This window comes from Labeo rohita, chromosome 5 (genome assembly GCF_022985175.1).
Source record: "Labeo rohita strain BAU-BD-2019 chromosome 5, IGBB_LRoh.1.0, whole genome shotgun sequence".
Taxonomy (NCBI): Eukaryota; Metazoa; Chordata; class Actinopteri; order Cypriniformes; family Cyprinidae; genus Labeo; species Labeo rohita.
Window position 1 is genome coordinate 2,238,894 of NC_066873.1, and position 26,344 is coordinate 2,265,237.

At 36.5% G+C, this 26,344-nt stretch overlaps 1 protein-coding gene across 4 annotated transcripts; it reads left to right on the forward strand.

Moving 5' to 3' along the window:
* The first annotated feature begins 828 nt into the window (after window positions 1-828).
* Window positions 829-14,079, forward strand: tnfsf13 (TNF superfamily member 13). Of its 4 annotated transcripts, none has more exons than XM_051110317.1 (6): window positions 829-1,219; window positions 1,968-2,085; window positions 2,183-2,233; window positions 6,784-6,902; window positions 8,456-8,618; window positions 12,538-14,079. In XM_051110317.1, the coding sequence occupies exons 1-6, from the start codon at window positions 992-994 to the stop codon at window positions 12,645-12,647; spliced, it is 789 nt and encodes a 262-aa protein (XP_050966274.1). In that variant the 5' UTR covers window positions 829-991; the 3' UTR covers window positions 12,648-14,079. The 4 variants fall into 4 exon arrangements, with proteins under 4 accessions (XP_050966274.1, XP_050966276.1, XP_050966275.1 ...); XM_051110319.1 differs by having other exon boundaries at window positions 8,480-8,618; XM_051110318.1 differs by having other exon boundaries at window positions 2,186-2,233.
* The last annotated feature ends 12,265 nt before the right edge of the window (window positions 14,080-26,344 follow it).

A 26,344-nucleotide genomic window follows, 5' to 3' on the forward strand; every position in this document is an offset into this window, starting at 1 on the left:
GACGCTAAGTCATTATTATGAGAAAATTTCTCGTTATTATGAGATGTTATTATGAGAAAGTTTCTCGTTATTACGAATTTATTTTTTCAGAATCCTATTACTTTTTAACTCATTATTACGAGAAAGTTTCTCAATATAATGACATACTAATTATGTGAAAGTTTCTCATAATTATGACTTACCAATTTTTTTTTTTTTCCTCAACAGTGGCGGGAACGGGCTTCCATACAAACGCTTTCAGTTCCTTCGAAAAAGTGTGTTTGGGAAACTCTGACCTAATGTGCAGAAATGTTTAATGCACTTCATACTGTTGATAGCAACAGATTTTTGTCCTTCTCTTTGAATGACATCAATTACATCAGTATTCTCCTCTTCAAATTCTTAACATTAAAGGTAATCTAAAACAATTTTAATATAAAAGTAATCCAAGTGACCAAATAAGTGACCAATTCCTACACTCCAAAAATATGTCCCAAAATATATGGGCAAAGAGTTTTTTTTTTTTTTTTTTTTACATTTTGAATACATTTTGAAATATGTTTTGGTATACGAGGGCTGAAACTAAATGTTAAAAAAAATCATTGAACATATATTTGGCATATATATATATATATATATATATATATATATATATATATATATATATATATATATATATATTCTGTATTGTTTGAATTTATTATAGCATGACTAACCCTTACTACGTATGAATATAAACAGTTTCACAGCTGCCACCCACAATGTTTATGACCGTTTTCTCTGGAACTGTAAGCCATTTCATTCATTATTTCTTCAGAATCCTGTTCTGTTCACTGGGATCTCATCTGAGATTGCGATTGGTTTAAACTCAATAAAGCATGTCCATTAGGAAACGGGACGACCGTGTGTTGACCGACTACTTTTTTTTTTCCACTCCCACCGCTTTCTGAAAGTTGCGAAACCGAAACTTAACGGATCAATTGAGAACGGGAAAATTACCGCTGTTCTAATAATGAACAATCACAACAGTCCTGCTTCTGTCTGGAGGGTGAACGTGGAAGTGTTGAAGCGCTTTCTCGTGTGTACCGCTGCCTGCACCTGTGTGGGTGTGATGTACATACAGTGGACATACATTTGGATGCTCAGGTCTGAAATGGCTGAAATCGCGCAGCGGTTCAGGGCTCTGGATACAGCGGGAGACGAAGGTGGGATATGCTGCGATTCCGCCGTGTGCTACGGGGTAGGTGAGTGCTTTAGTGACTGTTATTTTAACTGCTTAACGTTTTTCATTGTTGCTTCACCAACAAATGCCTTGTTTTTTGCACCTGTAAACTGGTTATGCCAAAGTATTGTCTGGAGAATACAATGTAATCAGTATGGTAAGGATTCAGTACTATGGTATATATCAAAGTTCAGTGGTTGTTATGTATAACGTGGTCTTTTTAAAGCACCATCATGGCATATAAACATGGTACTCCAAAACATTTTCAACAATAACATTTTACAGTTCCAAAATAATCATAGTGGTGCCATGGTACCATGCAGTTTAACTGTGCAACCGATTTCACTTCCTCAACTGTGATAAAAAGAATAGTACACTTGCAGAACTTGTGGCTGCCTTCTGCTCACAATGCATAAATAATATTAAATCGAAACCAAATAGTCAGTCAGAACGCACCGTGTTTACCACAGTCTTCTGTAAATTAATTTCAATCATTAGCCAAATGTATGTGCACATGCTCCTTTAAATGGGTTGGGCTATTCCAGTAATAGGACAGTGAGCAAGAATAGTGTTTTTGTCTTTGTTGCAATAGTTTGGGAAGAGTCCAGCAGGGTTCTAATTCTGCATGACATTGTTTTTACAGGAACACTGCCATTGCCAAACCCATTAATGAACTCTTTAGTATAAAGTAATGACTGATGACAATGTAAAATCCTGAAACAAAATCATTGAGCTTTAGTGTGTGATGATGTCTAATTTCCCATAGGCAACATCTTGTTATAAGGTAAGCTGTTCTCACAGATTCGCTGAGAGACGGACACATGCGGAGGGCCGAGACAGGAGAGATGTGACAAAACAGAAGAAACAGAGGAAGAGACGAGAAAGTGAGTAACTTCTGTCAACTCCTTCTCTCTCGCTTTGTCTTGCACACAAACACACATTTTTAGTTTTATATCTCATGTGAATTGTGCTTTCCTTTAGCAGAGCAGCACACATTTCTCCATCTAGTTCCTGTGTCTTCGCAGTCGTACAGTAAGTATTTGTGTGTGTGTGTGTGAACTGTCACTTTGAACTCATCTGTCATTTGTAAACATACTGTAATTTTTACTATACAGTGCCCTCCACTAATACTGGCACAATTGGTAAATATGAGCAAAGACAGCTATGAAAATAAATCTGCTTTGTTTATCTTTTTGATCTTACATTCAAAAAATACACAAAATGCTAACCTTTCATTGAAGTAAAACAATTAAAAGTGGGGGGAAACTTACATTATGAAATAAATGTTTTTCTCCAATGCATGTTGGGCACAATTATTGGCACCCTTAGAAATTATGAGTAAAATATCTCTGAAGTATATTCCCATTCATATTTGCATTTTTTTTAGCACACTAGAATGACTAGGAGTATGATATTGTCCAGCCTTGACTTCCTGTTTCACAGGATTAAAAATATGAGGAGCACGAAGGCCAAATAAAACAGAACAAGATTGTTGAGCAAGATTGAACAAGATTGTTGGGATTTCCAAAGCACTGAAAATCCCAACAATTGAAAAATCCAATTTGCATCGTTAGGACAATAATTCAGTTACAAATCTGCCTGGAAAAGGACGTGTGTCTGCATCGTTCTAATGCATGGTGAGGAGGAGACTTTGAGTGGCCAAAGACTCTCCAAGGATCATAGTAGGAGAATTGCAGAGATTAATTGAGTCTTGGGGTCAAAAGACTAAAAAAAATTCAAACAGCCCCTACATCACCACATGCTGTTTAGAGGGGTTTTAAGAAAAATCCTCCCTGCTCATCCAAAAACAAACTCCAGCATATTCAGTTGTCAGACACAACTTGAATTTCAAATGGGACTGGCTTCTGTGGTCAGATGAAACACAGATGAAAAAGAGTTTTCTGACAGCAGACCCACCAGATGGGTTTGGTACAAAAAGTACCCCATGCCCACGGTTAAATATACTGCTGGATCTTTAATGTTGTGGGCTTATTTTCTTGCCAGAGGACCTGGACATTTTGTTCAGATACATGATCAGAAAAAAATGTGTCACTGAGCATAAAATGAAGCTTCTGGCATGGTCGTCCCAGTTCACTGACCTGAACCCTGTAGAAAATGCGTGAGGTGAACTGAAGAGAAGAAGCACCAGCATGGAGCTGAGAAACTGAAGGATCTGAAGAGTTTCTGTATGAAGGAATGGTCTCTGATCTCTTGTCAGGTGTTCTCCAAACTCTTCAGGCATTAAAGGAGAAAACTCAGAGCTGTTATTTTGAATAAAGGACGTTGCAATAATTGGGTGCCAATAATTGTGGTCAACGTGAACTACAGAAAAACGTTCATTTCATAATGAGATTTTCTCCCTGCTTTCCATTGTTTTACTTCAATGATAGGTTAGAATTTTGAATAAAAGATTAAAAGGATAAACAATGCAGATTTATTTTCTGCACAGCTGCCTTTGCTCATATTTACCAAGGGTGTCATTATTAGTGGAGGGCACTGTAGATAGACAGTCAAAACTATCTTTAGTTCCCCCCCTACTCCACAATACTGGCAAGGCATTTATTCATTTATTTATTTGATTACTTCAGCTTTTTACTCAAGTCATGGGGTTGTTATGGTTATTATATTTAGACAGACATCTAGCTGACTTGTCTTTTTCTTTATTTCATTTTTCACCAACTTTACATCCTTGTTTTTCATAAAATTTTGTTCATGGCAGCAGAATATCTTGCAAGTCAAGGGGGTTGAATAATTATGGGCTCAAGCGTGTAGCACTTATTTAGCATTTTATGAAAAACGTCCCAGGTTACGTATGTAACCATGGTTCCCCGAGGGAACAAGACGCTGCGCCCGTAAACATTAGGGGAGCGCCTCCAGCGTGACCACGCTCTGATACACGTGTGCATACAGCCCAATGGAGAAACGAGACGTCACGGGCGGGGTGACGTAGAGACCAGGAAGCTTAAAAGCACATGCGGTGCGTGCAGCTGGCAGCTTCCAAATAGAGAAGCAAGCGCCGCAGGGATGCCGGAAGTATGGCTCGAGACGCAGCGTCTCGTTCCCTCTGGGAACCATGGTTACATACGTAACCTGGGACGTTCCCCTTCAGGAACTCGAGCTGCGTCCGAAAACGCTAGGGGAACAATATGTCCACGCCGCCAGACTTTCAAATCCCTGCCTAGTGTGCATCACTGAGCACAGCTAGGACGAGAGAACAGAGGAGCCCAGAGTGGCATAAATGAGACCAAGAATCTCACGAAAATGAGTGGCATGGAACAACCCGCAGCGCAGAAATGTCAGAGAGGGTACTCCTGACGAGAAGGCCATACGTCGAGAGGAGTGAGCCTTGACGCCCAAATAGAGGGGGGGGGGGACAGAGGACTCAAAGTTATGGAATAGCAATCAAATCACCACACAGCAAAGCTACACCTGGTCAGAGGCCTCAGCCTCAGCGCACCGTGGAGGAAACCTGTAACCAGGGGGTTCCTACCCATTGAGGAGTCACCCAGAAGGGTGTGGTAGGCCAAAATAGCCACCACGTAGACCTTTAGGATGGAGTGTGCTAACCCTGCAGAGAACAGATCCTGCAGAAACTCCAGCATTGTACCAACCAGGTAGTTTACTGGGTCCTGCTGGCAGTGTCTGCACCATGAAGTGAAGAGTCTCCACTTCAGGGTGTATAGTTTCCTCGTAGAGGGAGTTCTAGATTGGAAGATGGTCTCAACAACCTCGGTTGAGAGACCAGAAGCTATGAGGTGTGCCCCCTCAGGGGCCACATCCACAACTTCCACAACTCCGGGCGAGGGTGGAGGATGGTGCCCCCCCGCCTAGAAGAAGAGATCCCTCTTGACGGGAATCTCCCACGGAGAGCCATTGAGAAGGGAAATCAAGTCCGAGAACTAAGCTCGGGCCGGCCAGTGCGGGGCTACTAATAGAAGACGGACCCCGTCCTGGCGCACTCTTCCAAAACTCCTAGGAGCAGAGCGATTGGGGGAAAGGTGTACAGACGAAGCCTCGGCAACGTCTGTACCATGGCATCCAACCCCAAGGGAGTTGGATGAGTCAGAGAGTACCAGAAGGGACATAGCGATGTCTCCCGAGTCACAAAGAGGTCCACCTGAGCCAAACACTCTTGAAATAACTGACCTCCATCCTTCTTCGGAACTATGAAGTACCGGCTGTAGAACCCAGACTCCCTGAAGTGAGGAAGGACCAACTCAATGGACTCCTTCCTCAAGAGAGTAGCTACTTCCTGTTCCATTTTGACATAATGACACTCTTAAATAAAAGCTGTGCAAACTGACACAAAAAACAGAGTGACACACACACACACAGAGCGCTTGCTGAAAGACAGAAGCTGCCGGCTGCACGCACCGCACGTGCTTTTAAGCTTCCTGGTCTCTACATCACCCTGCCCGTGACGTCTCGTTTCTCCATTGGACTGTATGCAGCTCGAGTTCCCGAAGGGGAACATACTTTTGTGAAGTAGTCCTAGGTTCTATGGTAAATGATGTTTTCTTAATCACTGATTTCAGTGGGTACAGCCTTGCTAAGTAATATGGGTAACACTTTAGAATAGGGAACACTTATACACTATTAACTACGACTTTTCCCTTAATAAATTCCTAATTTGCTGCTTATTGATAGTTAGTAGGGTAGTTGTTAAATTTAGGTATTGGGTAGGATTAGGGATGTAGAATAAGGTCATGTAGAAGAAGGCATTAATATGTGCCTAGTACTAATAAATGGCTAATATTCTAGTAATATGCATGCTAATAAGCAACTAGTTAAGAAACTGTAAAATGAAGTGTTACCGTAATATGTCATGTCTTTTTCCTTATTTGTGACCCTGGACCACAAAACCAGTCATAAGGGTCATTTTTTTTAAAATTGAGATTTATAAATAATGAATAAACTTTATAGAACTGAATAAATAAGATTTTCATTGATGTATGGTTTGTTAGGATAGGACAATTTTTGGTTGAGATACAACTATTTAAATATCTGGATTCTGAGGGTGCAAAAAAAACAAAAAAACAATTCAAAATGTTGAGAAAATAGCCGATACAATGTACTTTTTGGCTACAAATATACCTGTGCTACTGGTTTCGTGGTCCAGGGCGTCACATCGTGGGGGGGGAATGAGGAGTGAAGACGAGGAGGTCCAGATATACACATTTATTAAATAATCCACAAACACGAGCAGGAACGGACAGGAACAGCAGGGAATCCAATATAAACAGACACGAACAGACTTTGACCTAAACAGACTGAGCATGACAATAACAATAACCGATGACCAGACAGTGAACACAACCAAACTTAAATACAACGTCCAATCAGGGGGAGACAGGAGTAATCGATTAAACAGTGACATAATGATTGAAAACGGAACAGGAAGACCAAATAAGGGCACACACAGGGAAAAACACACAAAACAGTCCACAGGGTCACATATGCATAAATGCCTTAAGCACTTGAACCCTGGTAATTGCTGTTTGTCACTATATTTTTGATTGCAGCTGTACAAAGACAGACAGACAGACAGATAGACTCTGACTTGTTCTCTGTGTTTTTCTCAGATGATCATGACACCACTGTTCTGTCTTGGGCCGTAGGGCAGAGCAGAGGGGAGGGGCTTCAGGTGTCAGCTGACACTGTAACAGTGGAGGCCGAGGGCACTTACTTCATTTACAGTCAGGTTGGTCTTGTTTGCTGCTGATGCTACTGCATTATCAAAATACAGGTTTGGTTCACCCAAAAATGATAATTCATCAATTACTCATGCTCATGTGAGCTCAAACATTCTTGCTTGACATGCTAGAATAAATCTGATTAGTGTATCAAGAAAGAATTTTTAATGTGCTCTATGGATGTGTCTGTTCATCATATACTGTGATTGTGTCTCTTCAGAAGAGACTTATGTGGATTGCTTTTTTTTTTCAAACCTTTTGAAGCATCACTGTTTGTGTGAATAGGCTTTAAATAAAAAGAGGCCGAAAATATATTGTGTTTCAAAGATGAACACAAATCTTTAGAACTACAGGAGAGTAAGTAAATGAAGCCAGAATATTAATTTTTGTGTGAATTAATCTAAGTAACCTAAACTGTAGACCCTAACCAAGTTTTTTGTTGTTTTGGTTATTGCATTTGTGTTGTTGGCACTGTGTTCCTTTGATATGAGACTCAAAACAGTGCCACCTGCTGGTTTGTAAAAATGTACAGCCATAAAGCCTGGTAATATATTGCATGCTATATCAACTGAACATGTTCTTATATGTTATTAAATGTTTATTACAGAAGTTATTACATAAGTTGCTTAAGCTTTTGTATACATAAATAAATAAAAAATAAATACGTAAGACCACCCACTCACTAAATACCAGCACCAAAGTACAAAACTAGTAATAATTTACAAAAAGATTTCATTTAACATCAGTTAACCACATTAGTTAACATCAGTAGATAGTGAACAATAATTCTACGCTATTTACTATTCTGTATCATTCACATTAGTTAATGCACTGTAAACTAACATGACCAAATGTGTTTTTATTAACAAGCATTAAAAGTATAAATTCTGTAAACACAAAAAAGCTCATTGTTAGTTAATGCAAGCTAATGCATTGACTAATGTTAATAAACAAGACCTAAATGTAAAGTGTAACACACAGTATTGCTAGAAAGTAGAAAAATGCTCTGTAAATGTATGAGCCATAGTGTAACACAGAACTCAAATAAACACCAGAGACAACAACACCAGTGCAACAGCATAAGCAGTGAAGTAGTATATCAGTCATTCTCATGACCTGTCTGAGATGCAGATGACTTTTTTTCTTCAGTAGAACATGGTCCTCTGTGATTCGTAAAATGCAAGTCAGCGGCTACCGTCACTTTGAGAGTCAAAAAATCAATATACAGGCAACACAAAACGAATAGCTGTGGCTCCTGATGATGCATTGAGGTCTTATGAAACAAAACGATCGGCCTGTGCAAGAAGCTGAAAATTATTTACAACATTATTACCTGTACCATCTGTGGACTTGCATTTTATGAACCACAGAGGATCATGGTTTCAGATTTAAAAAAATAAAAAAATAAATAAAAATACTGAAAAAAAAGTCAGCTACATCTTGGATGGCCTGGTGTGAGTGTTTTGGCTGAACTCTTTAAGCTTCATTCATTTCAACTACTTTTTCAAGTATTGATGGTTAATTGTCCCCTACTCGGTACAATAAATGACTTTAGGATTAGGGTTTGTTCTGTTACTTGCCACAGGTGCTGTATAAAGACACCACGTGGGTCATGGGTCATGTGATCACCAAGAGGCTCAAGGGGGCGGAGACTAAGCTGATGAAGTGTCTAAAAAGCATGCCCAGTAACGTCAGCCAGCCACTCAACACCTGCTACACTGCTGGTGAGTTATCAGGACAATAATGTTCAAAAATGAATGAACTCCTGCCATGTTCATGCACCAGCGAGTATCACTCAGACTACATGCTGTCAGAAAGATTGATCCATTATTTAAATGTCACTGCATCACAGTGTTAAAAATTAAGGAACTAAGAGAAATTATATTTTTTTAGAACACATGTGAAAGCTTGATATTTCAGTTTCAGTAAAACCAGGTTAGAAGGCTATGATTATAGAAAATATCTAAAAATAAATACTAATAATAACTAATGCTAAAAAAGTTTTAATTTGAAACTGCCCTTCAAAAGTTTGGAAACGCCCTAGAAAAGTGGGGTTTTGGACAATACTGGCATGAATCCTTTTTAATTTGTGATAATTTTGAACTGATAAGGGACAACACAAACTATGAAAAAATATTGTATTACATAAACAGTTTATACATAGAAAAAACTTACATTTTCGATTCATCAAAATATCCACCATTAGCAGCTACTTTTGGAGGGCGGTGTATGTAAATTAGTGCATATTTATGTATAATTTCTTATTTGTATATTGAAATATTTCAGAAAAAAATTATTGCCTTGATGTACACTGCCCTCCAAAAGTTTGGAAACACCCCTGGCAAAGTGGGGTTTTGAACGATATCAGCATAAATCCTTATCATTTTTTGGTGCAAATACATTAAGTTGACATTATCATTGAAGACCAGCAATGATAATTTTCATTTTGATTACATAATAATGGCAATATATACATGTCAAAGTCAGACATGCCCCTTTGCCAGCTGTGATGCCTGGTTACTGGTTTAAACTTGGCCCAGATTTTATAAAGATTTTTGGGTCAGCACACCTTAATAGCTTTAACAATTGATTGCCAATTAAGTTTAGAATACAATGAATTTAGGCCCAGATTGTGCAGAGCTGTAATAGCTGCTAATGCTGGATATTTTGATGAATCGAAAATTTTAGTTTTTTCTATGTATAAACTGTATATGTAATAAAATATGTTTTCGTACTTTGTGTTGTCCCTTATCAGTGCAAAGTTATCACAAATTAAAAAGGATTCATACCAATATTGTCCAAAACCCCACTTTTCTAGGGCGTTTCCAAACTTTTGGAGGGCAGTGTACTGTGATTCATAACCAGTGAAGTATGGTGATATCTAGCCGTTTTTACCCTGTTCACATGCGTTGTCTTAAGCTGCACAGAAAGCGTATGAATTAAAGCATTTTCTGTAGTGATCAGCAGATGATGAGTTTGGAGAAGCTGCCACAGGTCTCTAATCAGTTCAGGCTTTACTTTACCATTGCGTAATGAGATCAGGGGTCGTATGTATAAAGCCACTCAGAGTCAATTTTTAGTCTTAAGTGTGAGAAAATTCTAAGAATGACTTAATTTTACTCTTATTCCTAGATTTAAGATAAGAGTGATTCATAAAGGTTCCTAAGTGTTAAGACTAGGTCTCAGTTCCTAAATTATTTAAGAGAGCTGGAGAGGTCTCCTAACCTAGTTAGGAGTAACAAGATGGCAGGAGACACACACTTTACAATGAACATATGATGTATTGGTGTTATATGATGATACGGAATTAATAAAATGATACAAACTTGATCATTAAGCAATTTGTTTTGTAACTGACCAAGTAAGAAACTTAATAACTTTTTCCATTTTACAAATCAATGCTCTAACTGCAGAAATAAAAGTAGTAAATACGTTTTTTAGCTGGAAAATTGGAAAAATGCAGCAATGCACCGGTGATGACACAGTAAGCAGGGTCTTAAATATTATGACACTAACCCCACCAAACACAACCATGGCCAGTTATCATCTATCATTTATCACCATCAGTTATTAATATTTTGTTGGTCCTCTCTTGTTTTTGCATGTGTTCATAATTTCTTTATATGACAGCATGGCCAACAATTATGACCACACAATTTGGCATGTTTCATTGCATAATTATCAGAAATAAAACAACTGACCTCAAGCAAATATGCTTGCGAAATCAGTAACACAATTGTTGTTTTTCTCTTGGCCACTACTATATGGCAGTTCATTGACTTTCCAACTGACGGTCAAACCATGCTGCAAAAACAAGCCATATTTATGAGGATTGTGGGCTTTCTTGGAGTTCACATCATTGCTCCAACTGTAAATGAAGAGACACACCAACAAAAAAAGGATTTCAAAATATCAATAATAATCTGTGATAATTTTGCACAGTGCAAAGCATTTAAAAAAACATTGAAATATTAAATAGTGTCTTAATTAAATGATTTTATTGTAGTTACATCAAATGACTGGTGTTGTGCTGCTGTGACTTCACATGAGCTCACTATTGGCTGTTCCAGAGGTCAAGGGGGGCCATTTTAGGTTGACATCATTGACATCATGTTTGATCTAAAAGGCAGCTGCCCTCACGTTTAGCTGCAGGAGTCAGGACAGCAACTGAGTACATTTTCTGTCATCTTTTTAGGTCTGTAATGTGAAGAGTGTACAAATATATCTTTAGCAGCAGTGTGAAAGTGAATAGCCGGTATAAACAGATATCTATTGGTACAAAATGCGTCACATGACTAAACATGCGTCATCGTTTTCAAAAGCCTCCGTTTTCACAGTCCACGCTGCAACGCGAAAACGGCATTTTCAGATTTATCCACTTTGGAGAGTGTTTCCAAAAAGCTCAGTTTTTCTTGACCAAAAACGCCATCTCAGTGTGGACAGAGAGCCAAAACGGAGAGAAAAAGAACATATTAGTGAGGACATGGCCTCGGTCTTCGGGCTTAGACTTTACTAAAAGTTGCTTTTAGCTTCTTTATAAAAGTCTCCTACTCTTAAGTCAAAGATTAAGACTTAAGATTAAATTCTTAAGAGCATTTCTGAGAAGTTTTATACATACGGGCCCTGGGCCCATACTCATAAAACATCTTAAGGCTAAAAGTAGCTCATAACTTGCCGATTTAGAAGAAAATCTTAAAAATAATGTGTGTGTCAGTCCTAAATTTAGGACCCCAAAATTTTTGCTCTAAAAAACAAAGCGTTTTAACGCTAAAACTAGCTCTTAAATCTGTGAAACGTTAGGAGTAGTGAAGAGGACTCCACCGTCACTAAAACCAAGCCACAAACTATCCTAAAATGACTGTTGCCGGCCATTTGCCTCAGAACGCCAACATTTAAGACACATTTGACAATAATGAGCTTATAAAAAGGTATCACCTTCGTAGGTTATCCCACCTCCAGATTTTCCTTTGATAATATCCTTGTTTTCATTAACCAGTTGGGCAAGAAGTAACAGCTTTTCTTGCATCCGGTTTGGTTTTCTTCTATGTTTGCATGTCTTACTATCAACCATGATTATTCTACTGTTAATTAAAAGGCTGTTTATATGCATATTCACTAATTGTTTAGTAAAAGCACACATGTAAGAGACTGACATCTAAACTGAACATATACTTGTTTAATTAGTGACAGCCTGTATTTTAAAATCTTTATTTGGATGTGGCAACATTTTATTATTAAATCTTTATTTGAAAATGGCAACATAATATCGCACTCTACAATATTTCTATGAATAAACCTTTGACAGAGACCCCTCCCCTGTCAGACAATCACTGTGTGATTGCTTAAGTAAGTATGCTTACTAACTATGCACACTCCTTAGTAAAAGTTTGTCTCAGCAGCTTTGTGAATGGGTTTTAAAAGAAAATTCTTGGCTAAAATCTTTTACTGCTATTTAGGAGAACTCTCAGTGCTAAGATAAAATGATTTGTGAATACAGGCCCAGATCTCTGTGTGGACCATATTATCTGCTGTACAAGTTATTGTTTATACAAAAATCACTGGATTATTTTGCACTATTGGCAAAAATATTTACAATCTAATCTAAATAGCTGCCTGATTATGAAGTGTGTGTTGCTCTGGTAGGAATTTACTTCCTGGAGTCTGGATCCACCCTTCAGCTCTCTGTTCCCCGCAAATCTGCAGAGCTCATCCTGACAGCGCACGCCACCTTCATGGGCCTCTTCAACATATGACATGTGATTTACATGCTTCACTGACCGAAACCCTGTTTATCCTCTTGCATACACTCATGCTTTTATGTGGTAAATGGATGCCACCTAGTGGACAATTGAAACACTGGCATGTTGGAAGTGGTACTTGTACAAAAACAAAAACAAAAACAAACAAAAAATAAATAAATAAATAAATAAATAAAGATGGCACTACTATGTTTGCACCTGGTATCAGGTAAAAATATGTGTTTTTGGAAATATATTGTGTGCAATGTAAATGCCATGTAATACAGATATGGTATTCAGTAAAATAATATACACTGATCAGCCACAACATTAAAACCACTGACAGATGAAGTGATTCACATTGATTATATCATTATAATGGCATCTTTCAAGGGGTGGGATACAGTAGGCAGTGAGTGAACAGGCAGTTCTTGAATTTCAAGTGTTGCAAGCAGGTAAAATGGGCAAGACAGAAGATCTGAGCAACTTTGACAAGGGCCAAGTAGTGATGGCCATTGGGTCACAGCATCTCCAAAACAAAAAAGCAAGTCTTTTGGGATCTTCTTGGTACACAGCAGTTAATACCTACCTAAGGTGGCAATGGTTCATGGCAATGGTGTTCCCAGATGGCAGTGGCTTCTCTCAGCATGTAATGCACTGTGTCACGCTGCAAAAAATCATTCAGGAATGGTTTAAGGAGCATGGCAAACAGTTGCCTGGGCATCTATGGGACGTGCTGGACCAGTAATTCCAATCCAAGGAGACTCTACCTTGCAACTCACAGGATTTAAAGCATCTGCTGCTAAATCTTGGTGCCAGATAATAAAGGACACGTTCAGAGGTCTTGCATCAACACATCAGAGCTGTTTTGGCATCTTGAGGGGGACCCACATGATATTAGACAGGTGGTTGTAATGTTGTGGCTGAGCAGTATATCAATGCCAAGATAATACTGTCTGATGCAATCACTGTTTCATAGTACCACCATAGTACTTTCTTTGTTTCATGGCTATTGAAAATATTGCATTAACAAATTGTCATCAGTATTGGTTAACCCCATGGTGTAGCCACCACATTTTGATTTCAAAATAAATTCAGAGCTGTCTGGTGTGACTGGGACACAAAATAAACATGCGATAATAATTTATCCAACAAAAAGTAAAGCCTAGGAATAAATGAATGCAATATTTCCCCTGAGTGCAAACACTGAAAAGAAATAGCTAATAATTCTCTGTCCAAATAAATTGCTCAGAATCACAAGCTATTGCTGTCTCACTTCCCATCATCTGTACTCCTTCTCATGTCACATTGTGTGTTGTTATTATTTATTGCACATTTATTTGGAAAAACTACCAATAGCAAAAATAATTATTATCATTTAAGAAATGGTTTGCAAATGCAGCAATGTTTTCTCTCATTTCATTATTTCTTACACTGTAAATAAATATGTAAAACCAAGAAAAAGTTTTTATTCTTTTTTTTCACCTGTTCTTCTGCACACATAAAAAATAATTAAAACAACAAAATGTGATTAGCTTTTTTAGCTGTTTTGTATAATTTGTGTTTATTTATTGATTGTTTTTCACCGCCATTTAGTCCTTTTGATGACCTTTATCTTTTTAACACATAGTTTTACGATTTGCCCTATTATTTGCCAAGCATCTGCAGATACTCTTCAGCAAATTCTGTTGTTCTTTAACTTCAACACAGGAAACATGCATCCTAATATCCTAAAATAGCTGAATAAGTGGGGGAATATATATAGTGCAGTTAGTCTTTACTTTAGATATATACAGAGCAATTACTTTTTAGTTAGAAGACATGTTAGGGTTCTTTGAAGATATAATGCTCCAACAAGCCTGCTTGATCAATTACCACAGAACAATGTCAAAATTGTTCGGCAAAATAACATTTTCTTATCAAAATTAAAAATGAGTACACCCTCCTAAACGTTACTAAATAAAACAAAAAATAACAAAAATAAATGAATAAATAGTGTAGGTTTAAGGCAATTTTTGATCAACAGGGAAGTGTATTGAATCAAAGCTTTTAAAGGCAAGTAATTTCCTGACAATTAAAAGTGTTATATAGCCCACTGAATCACACTCAGACGTTAAAGAGAAGTCCACTTCCAAAACAAAAATTTACAGATAATGTACTCACCCCATTGTCATCCAAGATGTTCATGTCTTTTCTCTATAGCCATAAAGAAAATATGTTTTTTGAGTTTGAGTTGAGTATATGTATATATATATATATATATATATAAACGAACATTTATGTCAATATTTTCTGTAAAACAAGTAAATTAGGCAATTTTGTTTAAATGAAGGATTGCAGAAATGAGTACTAGATTTAAATCAGCATCTATTATATTCTATATATTCTAGTACTTAACATCCTCCGTGCTCCATAACTCTAAGTATAGTGCTCTGACCCTTCTTGTTACTACATGTATGGAAGTTCAAAATTGGGGCACCATATCAGTCCATTATATGGAGAAAAATCCTGAAATTGTTTCCTCAAAAAAACATAATTTCTTTATGACTGAAGAAAGAATAGCATAAACATCTTGGATGACAAGAGCTGAGTACATTATCTGTCAGTTTTGTTCTGGAAGTAGACTTCTCCTTTAATGCTGGCAACAATGAAACCACTTGGGAGGAAACTGCCAGGATATTTATTTCTTAGCATAAAAGAGGACAGTGGTGCAAGAGGATTAAGTGTGAAAATAGCAGAAGTAACACCAACATTCAGAAACAATGGACTTGTGACAAGGCTCCTGAAATAATCAGGTCTTCATTTTAAGTTTTCATTTAATGATGAGTGAATTTTTGCTAGAAAAAGAGCAGGAGAAATACCACGCAAGTGTCTCAGAACCGGCAAAAGCTATGAAAAGAGTGACACTTTATTTCACAGAGTACGGCACAGCCTGCACAAAGTGACATGCATGGTTGTTGCCACCACTGGAATTACCTACTGTAGCCAAAGCACAGTAAACTCATTTAACCTCTTCCAAGGCCCATATTTACAAAATATAGATTTCTGGGAATCCATACTCTGGTCTCAAGAGACCAAGTCAATCATTTCAGATCCAAAAGTATCCAAAATGTTCTGGTGTTGCTAGAGGAGGAGTACAGTGAAAGTGCCTGGTTCCCAGAGTGACGTTCAGTGATAGTAAAGCCCTTCTTTAGGGATGTATGAGTGCTAAAAGGTGTGAGGGAGTTGTACTTTATCAATGCTGTCATGAATTCACACACAACTGTGTGATGTAATACAAAAACCTGAAACTGTATTTTACCCAGTCTTAACACTCTTGAGCAGCTGTGGGGGATGCTGTAGAGACAAGCTGAGCAAAATTCCCCATTAAAGACCAGGGCATTTAAGGAGGTCATCCTCCAGGAGTTAAACAGGACAGATGTGGCATTTTGTCATGAACTTGTACACTCAGTGACAAGAAGGGTCAGAGCAGTGTACGTGGAGTTATGCAGCACGGAGGATGTTAAGTACTAGAATATATAGAGTATAATAGATTCTGAATTAAATCTAGAGTGTACTCACTTCTGCAATCCTTCATTTAAACAAAATTGTCTAATTTACTTATTTTACAGAAAATATTGGCATAATTTTTTTGTTTTTATTAAGTATATGTTTAACATATATATATATATATATATATATATATATATACACACACACACACACACACACACACACACAATAGAAATAAACCTAAGCTGTGTTCTGATTCACAGGGTCCCTACGTAGTGTTCACTGCTTCCTACATACAGTACTGAGCAGGAGATATCTGTAGAAGTTCACTTCACATGAATAAACTACTTCTTTTCATCATCAGAGACAGAAATTATTGGAGTCACGCAAATCTGTCTAAATCTGTGTTAGTGAGCACTTCTCCTTTGCTGAGATAATCCATCCACCTCACAGGTGTGGCATATCAAGATGCTGATTAGACAGCATGATTATTGTACAGGTGTGTCTTAGGCTGGCCACAATAAAAGGCCACTCTAAAATGTGCAGTTTTATCACACAGCACAATGCCACAAATGTCGCATGTTTTGAGGGAGCGTGAAATTGGCATGCTGACTGCAGGAATGTCCACCTGTCAGAAACCGTCTCAGGGAAGCTCATCTGCATGCTCGTCGTTCTCATCGGGGTTTCGACCTGACTGCAGTTCTTCGTCGTAACCGACTTGAGTGGGAAAATGCTCACATTCAATGGTGTCTGGCACTTTGGAGAGGTGTTCTCTTCACGGATGAATCCCGGTTTTCACTGTACAGGGCAGATGGCAGACAGCGTGTATGGCGTCGTGTGGGTGAGCGGTTTGCTGATGTCAACGCTGTGGATCGAGTGGGCCATGGTGGCGGTGGGGTTATGGTATGGGCAGGCGTATGTTATGGACAACGAACACAGGTGCATTTTATTGATGGCATTTTGAATACACAGAGATACCGTGACGAGATCCTGAGGCCCATTGTTGTGCCATTCATCCACAACCATCACCTCATGTTTCAGCATGATAATACACAGCCCCATGTTGCAAGGATCTGTACACAATTCCTGAAAGCTGAAAACATCCCAGTTCTTGCATGGCCAGCATGCTCTGGATCAGCGTATACGACAGCGTGTTCCAGTTCCTGCCAATATCCAGCAACTTCGCACAGCCATTGAAGAGAAGTGGACCAACAGAAATTGAGTGAACTGGACTGAACTCTCAGCTGGTTACCGTGTGATGCGCCCCTTGACCTTTTCCCATCATTGCTCAGATAACCTCCCTGACCTGATATAAAATGTGATTGTGCTCAGTCTCACGCATTTTCTGACCATTGTTCATTAATCATTAAGACTGCATTGTGTGCTGTTGACCTGGAAACTCTTTGGACCAACCAAAATACATTTAAATTAATCAGATGTAGATACAGTGGCACCAAAACGTCATTAACACATACAAATGTTTGAATGCCATTCAGATCCATAAGAAAACAAAATGTCATACTGTGGAGCATTTATTTTAAAGAGAGAGAAAGTATTTGGACAGTTTCTGGTAGAATATCTGTGTGAATTAGACAGAAACTGACTTCATTCACACTGAAAAGAAGTTAAACAACCCTGTTGATTTGTTTAAAACACATCATATTGGTCTAACATTAATAATATTAATAACAATAACACTCCCATAGCAAAAAATAAATAAATAAATAAATACGAGATGTGAAAAACACATACTGACCAGCTTTACTGATCAAATAAATTATTGTGAGTTTTATTTATTATTATTATTTTTTTTTTTTTCAGTTTAATTTTTTCTCTATAGAAAGTAAAATAAATTAAAAAGTGGCTAAAAATGTTTTTAATTGTATCTTCAGTGAAAATTATATTCTTCTACCTACAGTAATTTAGCTTTTGATTATGATGAAATTAATTTGCAAACAGCCAGAAAATTATTTTTTTAAAAATGATGTGACATTTTGACATATGTCTAAAGAAAATATATTGTTCATGTATGGTATATGGTATTTATAATAAATCATCTTTTAACTATGTATCGATATTTTTGTTTTGGCAAAATAAATATTGTTGAATAATAATAAATCAAAATGTTTTGACCCAAACATAATTTGAGAAAAAAATAAATATGGCTATAACAATGTGAAGTATTTTACGTTTTCAGTGTGCTAAAAAATATTTAAAAAAAAAAAAGTAAAAATAAATAAATAAATAAATAAAATTTGATGCCACTTGGTTTGATATTTTTTTGTCTAATGCAATAATATTCATACATTTTTAGTGTGGGAGAAGTGTCCAAAACTGAAGTCACTGTATGTAAATGTACAAACCAGGAAGCTATATGTCATCACTAGCATTATGTTGAGTTCAGTGTGAGCTTCACTGCAGACCAACACAGTGCTCATACAGTAGCTTAGACTTCCTTACTGCTTGTTCCTGCATGCAGAGGTCAGGAAGGCCTTCACTCAGAGGAATAAAACACAAGAGAATGGACAGAATAGGAATGAAAGGCTGCCTCTTCCTCTCATTTTGGTGGCTGGCACTCAGGGTGACCTTTATTGTGTGGCAGGGTCAGGTTTGTGGCTGCTGATGTCATTTCCACACACACTGGCTCTGTGCGCTCGCACACACCCTGGCCGCCGCTGCAGCTCCTGACAGGATGACTGTGTTTGTCATTACTCAAAGGAGTTTTGACTAGAGGAAAGCAGCCGTCAGACACTCACCACACCATTTCAATGCAATGACTCCTATGATTACATTCTTGGACTAAGTACCATGGTACAGTACTTGCATTTGCTTTTTGTGTTTTACACTTTGTTACTGAAATAAAATAAAATAAAATAAAATAAATGAAACATGGTGCTACAATGTTTTATGTATAATGTTTTTCACTATGCTTCAGTAACACCATCTTTTTTTGGACATAACAGACACTTTTTAGGTCCGGTACTATATATATATATATATATATATATATATATAGGCCTTAATAAGATTTATGAATTTAAATTGCATTTAAATTGTCTGTCCATTTGGATTATGCAGTTTTAACATAAATAAACTAATAAATTAATGTGATAAATATTTGTCAGAGATACATAAACAAAACAGGTAAGATCTCTCGAAAATCAATGCATATTTTTAATTAACTATTTGCATCTATTTTATTTTATTTTAATGATCATATTTTCAAAATGCATTTATTCAAATTGCTTAGAATTACAATAAATCTGTTCATTGTGAAAAAAAAGTACATTTATACATAGTTCAAATATATTTTCAATCAATATTCAATTGAAGTGAAATCATTAAAGTAGGTCTTTATTTATTTATTTGTTAATTTAATTGAATTTAATTATTTAATTTTTGTGTACCATCACTGTGCTATGACTGCAAATACTGCTATTTTTACAAAACCATTTTTTGTACATGCCACATATTTTGTAAGTATGGAAAAAATACTTGTAATTTTACAGAGGGGAATTGCACTTTAACATTACCTTTGAAGTAGCTTGGCAATAGCAATACCATGGTACATGAATATGATAATCATTTTGTACAATAGCATATATCACTATACCATGGTTTTACCAATAATAATACATCTATTAAATACAGTCTGTTTATGAGACTGGAAGAAGTTCATCTTGAGGCAACACCGCACAACTGAAACCTTGCTGATGAAATATATATAAGATGTTGTGCAAACTGCGGCAGTGTGTGAGACTAATTCATATCAACTGTGTGTGATGCACCTGCCTGCAGCAATCCAGGTGTGAGCAAGCTCTTTATTTGTTTGTATGCTTTGCTTTCTCTCGTCCTCTCTCACACTAATCAAGTGCACTAAGTATAGGGTGACCCAGATGATGACATTCATAGCCGCTTACACACACTGAGTAAATGCACACGGTATGGCGGGATGTGCTGATAAATGGTCGTGGCCTTGCTGCATTTCCCACAGAGAGTCGTGTCACAGATATTTTTGCAGTTGTAGCACTCAGCAGAAACGCACACAATGGAAAGACACAGGGGGAGAGGTGAATGTGGCGCTACATACAAACACAGTTATTCATCAGTCTGATACACACACACACACAAACACACACACACTTCCTCTCTTTGACTCGATCACCTGAGGGGCCTTGTTTTCCACCACTCTGAGAGCACAAATCTAAATTAAAAGAGTCAAACATCCTGTAGGACAGAACAATCACAAATGAGATCTTTAATATCTTGGTTGTTTCTATTAGACAGCAGTGCGATTAAATGGGGCCTTGCATCTCGAACGTTTTTCCTGAGAAAAGTCCTGTTACTGTACATGTCTCCTCTCAGAAGAAACTCAACAGTGTCTCAAACATTTCTCACCAAAGTCACATAATGGAACAGTATTGCTTGTGGAAAAGAAGTGTCCTTTAGCATACACTGTAAAAAAAAAAAAAATAATAAAAAATTGTTGAGTCAACTTAAAATAATTTGTTACCCTGCAGACTTAAAATTTCAAATTCAGTCAACTCAAATAAGTTTGGTCAACTTGAAATGTTAAGTTGTACTAAGTAAAAACTTAACTTAAAAATATTTGAGTTGACTAAACAAACAGTTTGATTTGTTAAACTTAAAAGCAGGGCCTGTTACACAGCTGCCTTAAAATTTTAAGTTGAATGACCTCAACTAAGTTGTCATTAAATACAACTTAACATTTCAAGTTGACTAAACTTTTTTTGAATTGACTAAAATTAAAATTTTAAGGCAGCTGGGTAACAAATTATTTTAAGTTGAATCAACAAATTGCTTTTTACAGTGTATTATTACAAATTACAGAATAATACACTTCAAAAGAATATACTTTAGCTTAAACTGAATGTAATGTTTTCAGACATGCAATTGCAGTTAAATTAAAATGCAATTTTGTTTAGATTTATATTAAATGCTGACTGTTAGCTAACTGGTAATTAAGTCTTTATATATGATTTCTTAATTACTTCTATTGTCTTAATTTTGTTTGGTAATCTAAAACATTTATAATACACTAAAATATACTTTAATGTAATTTCTGTTGAATCTTTTATTTAATGTATTTACTGTGAGTACACGTCTAAATTGTGATTATATACGACCCTGGACCACAAAACAAGCTATAAGTAGCACAGGTATATTTGTAGCAATAGCCAAAATTATACTGAATGGGTCAAAATTATCGATTTTTCTTTTATGCCCAAAATCATTAGGATATTAAGTAAAGATCATGTTCCATGAAGATATTTTGTAAATTTCCTCCCATATATATATATCGAAACTTATTTTTTTATTAGTAATATGCATTGCTAAGAACTTCATTTGAACAACTTTAAAAGCAATTTTCCCTATATATATATATATATATATATATATATATATATTATTATTATTATTATTATTATTATTATTATTTATTTATTTATTTTTTTATTATTATTTATTTATTTTCACCCTCAGATTCCAGATAATCAAATAGTTGTATCTCGGTCAAATATTGTCCTATCCCAACAAACCACCTATCTTTAAGACCCTTATTGTGGTTCAGGGTCACATTTCTATGTAATAATATCAAATAACACACTACAGTTAAAATTATAACCATGTGCTTTAGTATGTTAGTCAACACATTAAAATAAGTATGCTTCATTAAAGCATGACAAAAGATCATTATAATGATTTAAAATGTATTTTAAAGTGAAAAAATGAATTTGATAATTTTACAAAGTTTTAAAAGTGTTCTTAAGTGTAAGAAGCCATCCTGAAAGTGTTTCTAAAAGCAACTTAGGTGGCTTTTTTAATTTTAATTCATAATTTATTATTTCAGATTTTAAAAATATACTTTTAAGACACTACAAGTGCACATTCAGTACAATTAAGTGCATTTCTTTTTGACAATGGATGCTATCCGCATTGATTTTAAAATGTATAAATGCCTATTTTGTCAACAGTTGCCCTGTTTGTTTCTGTTTTAGGAGAAACATCTCACACAACTCCTATACTTCAGTAAAATATATCTGAGAACTCTGTTAAGTCATTAAGGAGCCTGAAGTATATGAGAGCAACCTTTGATCAATAACTTTTTCTTCTGCATATGTTTGGATGACAAAATTACTACAGTAGTCTATAGTAGTCAACATTTAAAGTGAATCAGAAAGTTAATCAACGTTGTCCTAAGACAAGAACAGGTATTGTTTTGGTTTTAGGACAATTTAGATGAAAGGTTTTGATCCACTTCAAATGTTGACTACTGTAAAACCAGCTAGTTCAAGAAACCACTGACAGTGCTTTCTTATCTACACTAGGTGGCAACTTTGTGCTACTTCTTACATTCTGTATTTCTCTCTCACACACATACACACAGATTCTCTCTTGAGTTCAGAGCTAAAGATAAATTGTTCCTCTCTCTCTCTCTCTCTAAGGATTGTGGTCTGAAGTCAAATCCAATAGAAACGATGGCAGCCATATTTGAGTGTGTGTCCTGAAGGATAAACAAACTACAGAACAGCAAAGGAATAGAAGGTGGAAATTACAAAGGCACTTGGGTTTCAAGCTCTAATATGTACAACCAAATTTTCTAGATTAGATTACGTCGTCCACCCTACATTTTCTAAGGAAATAGGAGTGCACTTAAACATGCAAAACTCGTCAGGTTGTTAGTACTTGTTCTGGCTGGTTTCTTGTTGCTTACTGGTTCAAAAGAGCCCACTTAAAGTTTTTTCCATGAGTGTTAATCTAAGGGATCGTTTTGCCTATTTCATCATCTTCCAGATGAAAAGTACAAAAAGTAATAGCACAAATGGCGCATGAGTTATGTGCCACGGGGTTCAAATGCTTCAGCAAACCAATTACAGAGACGACCCTTCAGAAGACACTGAAAGACAAACGAACTCAGTCTTCCCGCAATGTTATTGTTTATCGTTACTTAGCAACATTTTTGTACATCATATTTAAAATGTTTATGTTCTATTCCCGGAACTTCTCAGACTCAGCCATCTGTTTCCAATAAGTGGTCTGTGAGGAGTTTTGGATAGAAATGTCAATCGAGAAGTTAAAGTTAATGTGTGTGTGTGTGTGTGTGTGTGTATGAAATGGAGTTTAGCGTATATAAACATCTGTTTATTATTGTGGCACTAGCAAAAACATGTTAATTCTGTTACAAATCCTAAAAAAAGAAAGAAAGAAAGAAAGAAAGAAAGAAAGAAAGAAAGAAAGAAAGAAAGAAAAAACATCGCACATACAAATACTGGAAAATAGTTCTTCTTACAAAAAGGATTGTATCTGATGCTTTGAACAAACACAAAAAACTTTAACAAAACATTATTTTAAATAATAGCTTTTGGGTCACTCAAGGTTCTAGAAATTCCAAAAGAATTATTTTTTTCAAACTGTTCTACGGGGCCATTTTATCCTATTATTAATCATCATAGTGCCAATGGGAGGTATGTGTTGTACATTTTTTAGTTTATGTTGGAATCCTATATGGTGAATTTCACAAACCTGTCAAAAATATGTTTAGGGCAATGTTTTCATTGGTGCCATACATTGGTTTCTATAATCCAACTTCCAAAAGCAATTCTCTACAAATTTCTCCTTGCATTCTTTTTTGCAAGATATAAGTATTTTTAGACCCAGCATTGCCAGCATTGTAAGATGTCCTAGATGTGTTTATAACACAAACACTAATCCAAAAGGTAGGTAGCATGATATGCTGCCTTCTAAGATATCTTCTTTTGGACAGTTTTTAAAATTGCATGCTTCATGGAGGAAATAATCCCATAATGCACTGCAACAAGCTTACTGAAAAAAATCCATCCAACAAGGCTGACAAACAGACATTTTTCAAATGTAGGCTATATATGTGGCAAAGTATAACCAACCCATAAGACTCACGCACACTGCTGCGCACAATCAGTGCTAATCACACTATGTCATGTACTGCCAATTTAACTTTGACTGAAACACTCCTTCAGTCCTCACTTTTGACATTGTTTTCTCCCACAACCCTCTTCTAACTGGGAGGGGTATGGAGCATGTTTGCTGTTTTCCAATGCTTTGAACGACACTCCTCTCTCTTCACATACACATCTGTTGAATATCATGCCATTACTGTAACTGATAATACAGAGATTTATTTTGTTGTCATCTATCTTCCTCCGGTTAAACTGGGTAACTTCCTGGAAGAGCTAGACATGCTGCTGTCCTCTGTCCTCGGAGGTTGGTGCTCCGCTGGTACAGTGGTCTTTGGTGACTTCAACATCCATCTTGACAAACCGCAAGCGTCTGACTTCCTAGCTCTACTGGCCTCATTCTGTCTTACAATTAAAGCACAACCCCGCAACACACAAAGCAATCAGACAAACCTCATCCTCATACATAGCTCTATCACTAACAAGCATTTTTATTGCATTACATTTTTCTGACCACTTCCATCTCCAGTTTTCTGTCCTCCTCTGCTCTCTTTCTTTCTCTCCTACATCGTTCTGTGCATCCCTTCCCTTCACTTCTCTTGACGTCAATCAAGCTACTGATGCTCTCTGTTCCACATCTCACTTTGACAGTATGTGTCCTCTCAGGTTGAGGTCAGCACACACTACACCTTTCTGCCCTTGGCTCACATATGCTCTTTACGACCATGAAACCAAGCTCTCTTTCTCCCAAAACAAAATCAGCAACACCCCAGACACCTGAAATCTATCACAACATTCTCTTCTCAGCTCTGTCGTCCTCCACCCCATCCCACTTCTTCTCTGACAGCTGATGACTTTGTCACCTATTGTAGCAACCATCAGCAACCAGTTCTCTACAGCACTTACCCACAGCCAGGGATGGCCATGAATACACGAAAATGTATTTAATGTAAAAATACAAAATACTGTGTGGAAAAAAAGTATTTAAATACAAAAACAAGATTTTTGTGGTGTAGCATTTATCAGTGTCTTGCATGCAATCACTACACTAAGCCACTAAACATGTTGGTGACAGTGAAACAATGCTTTTGTCTCCTCATAAACATACATTCGCATAGATGGGTTCACTCAATCACCTGATTTTGTAAATGTGACACATTTATTTGCTATTAAACTTATTCATATAGATATTAAGTAAATATTACATAATTATATGTAATTTCACATATAGAATTAAGTCAAATCTAAAGACCTAGGTTAGGTAAATTTAACAAAGAAAATAAGTAAAAAATGTCTGGCCAGTAAAAGTTTGAGTAATTTTTACTTACTTGGCAATACTTTGATTTTACTCAATACAGCACTGAATTAAAATCATGCTTTTTCACACATTATGACATATATATAGATGATATATTTATATTGAATATCATTTAATATAAATATACAACAGTGTCTTTGTAAACTAAAAAAAAAAAAAAAAATGTGAATTTGTGAAAACAGTGATATGTGTGGCATATGTGTGTATATGCACAGGCAATATAGTGTTTCTTCACTAAGTGGCAATGCAAACTGCTGGCCAGGCATGAATAAAACAGCATTTTTACTCATTTTCATGGATCCATGTGAATGGTGATTGTCAGAGCTGGGTAGTAACCGATTGCATGTAATCTGGATTACGCAATCAGATTCCAAAAATTAAGTACTTGTAATTAGAGTAAGTTACATTTTAAAATAATCGTAATCAGACTACAGTTACTTTTACATGATTACATATCATTCACACAACAGCAATAAATTATTCATTATTTATTGATTCTCTCTAATTCCTCTTTTTTATCTTTTATATTTTCCTTTCTAAAATAGTCGACTGCTTATATACACTCAGAAAGTCCAGTTTTGTGGACATGGTGGACAAACTCATTAAAATTCTCATTATTTCTTATTTGCAGACATTCTCAAACGTTTTGCCATCTGAACCTCTTTCACCTAATATTGTCAAGTGTCGTGTGCAGGAAGGAGGAGTAGGGAGGAGGAAGTCATAAACACGCACTTTATTAATATAATCCAAACAAAGGAATCAGGATTGAACAGGAACAGCAGGGAAACCACACGCTAACACAACGAAAACAACATGAAATGACTTTAAGAACCGACAATAAACGAGGAACTGAATCAAACTTAAATAACCACGCTAATGAGACAAGGACAGGTGTGAGTGATTAAACAATGACGTCATAATAAGGAACGGAACAGGAAAGACCAAAT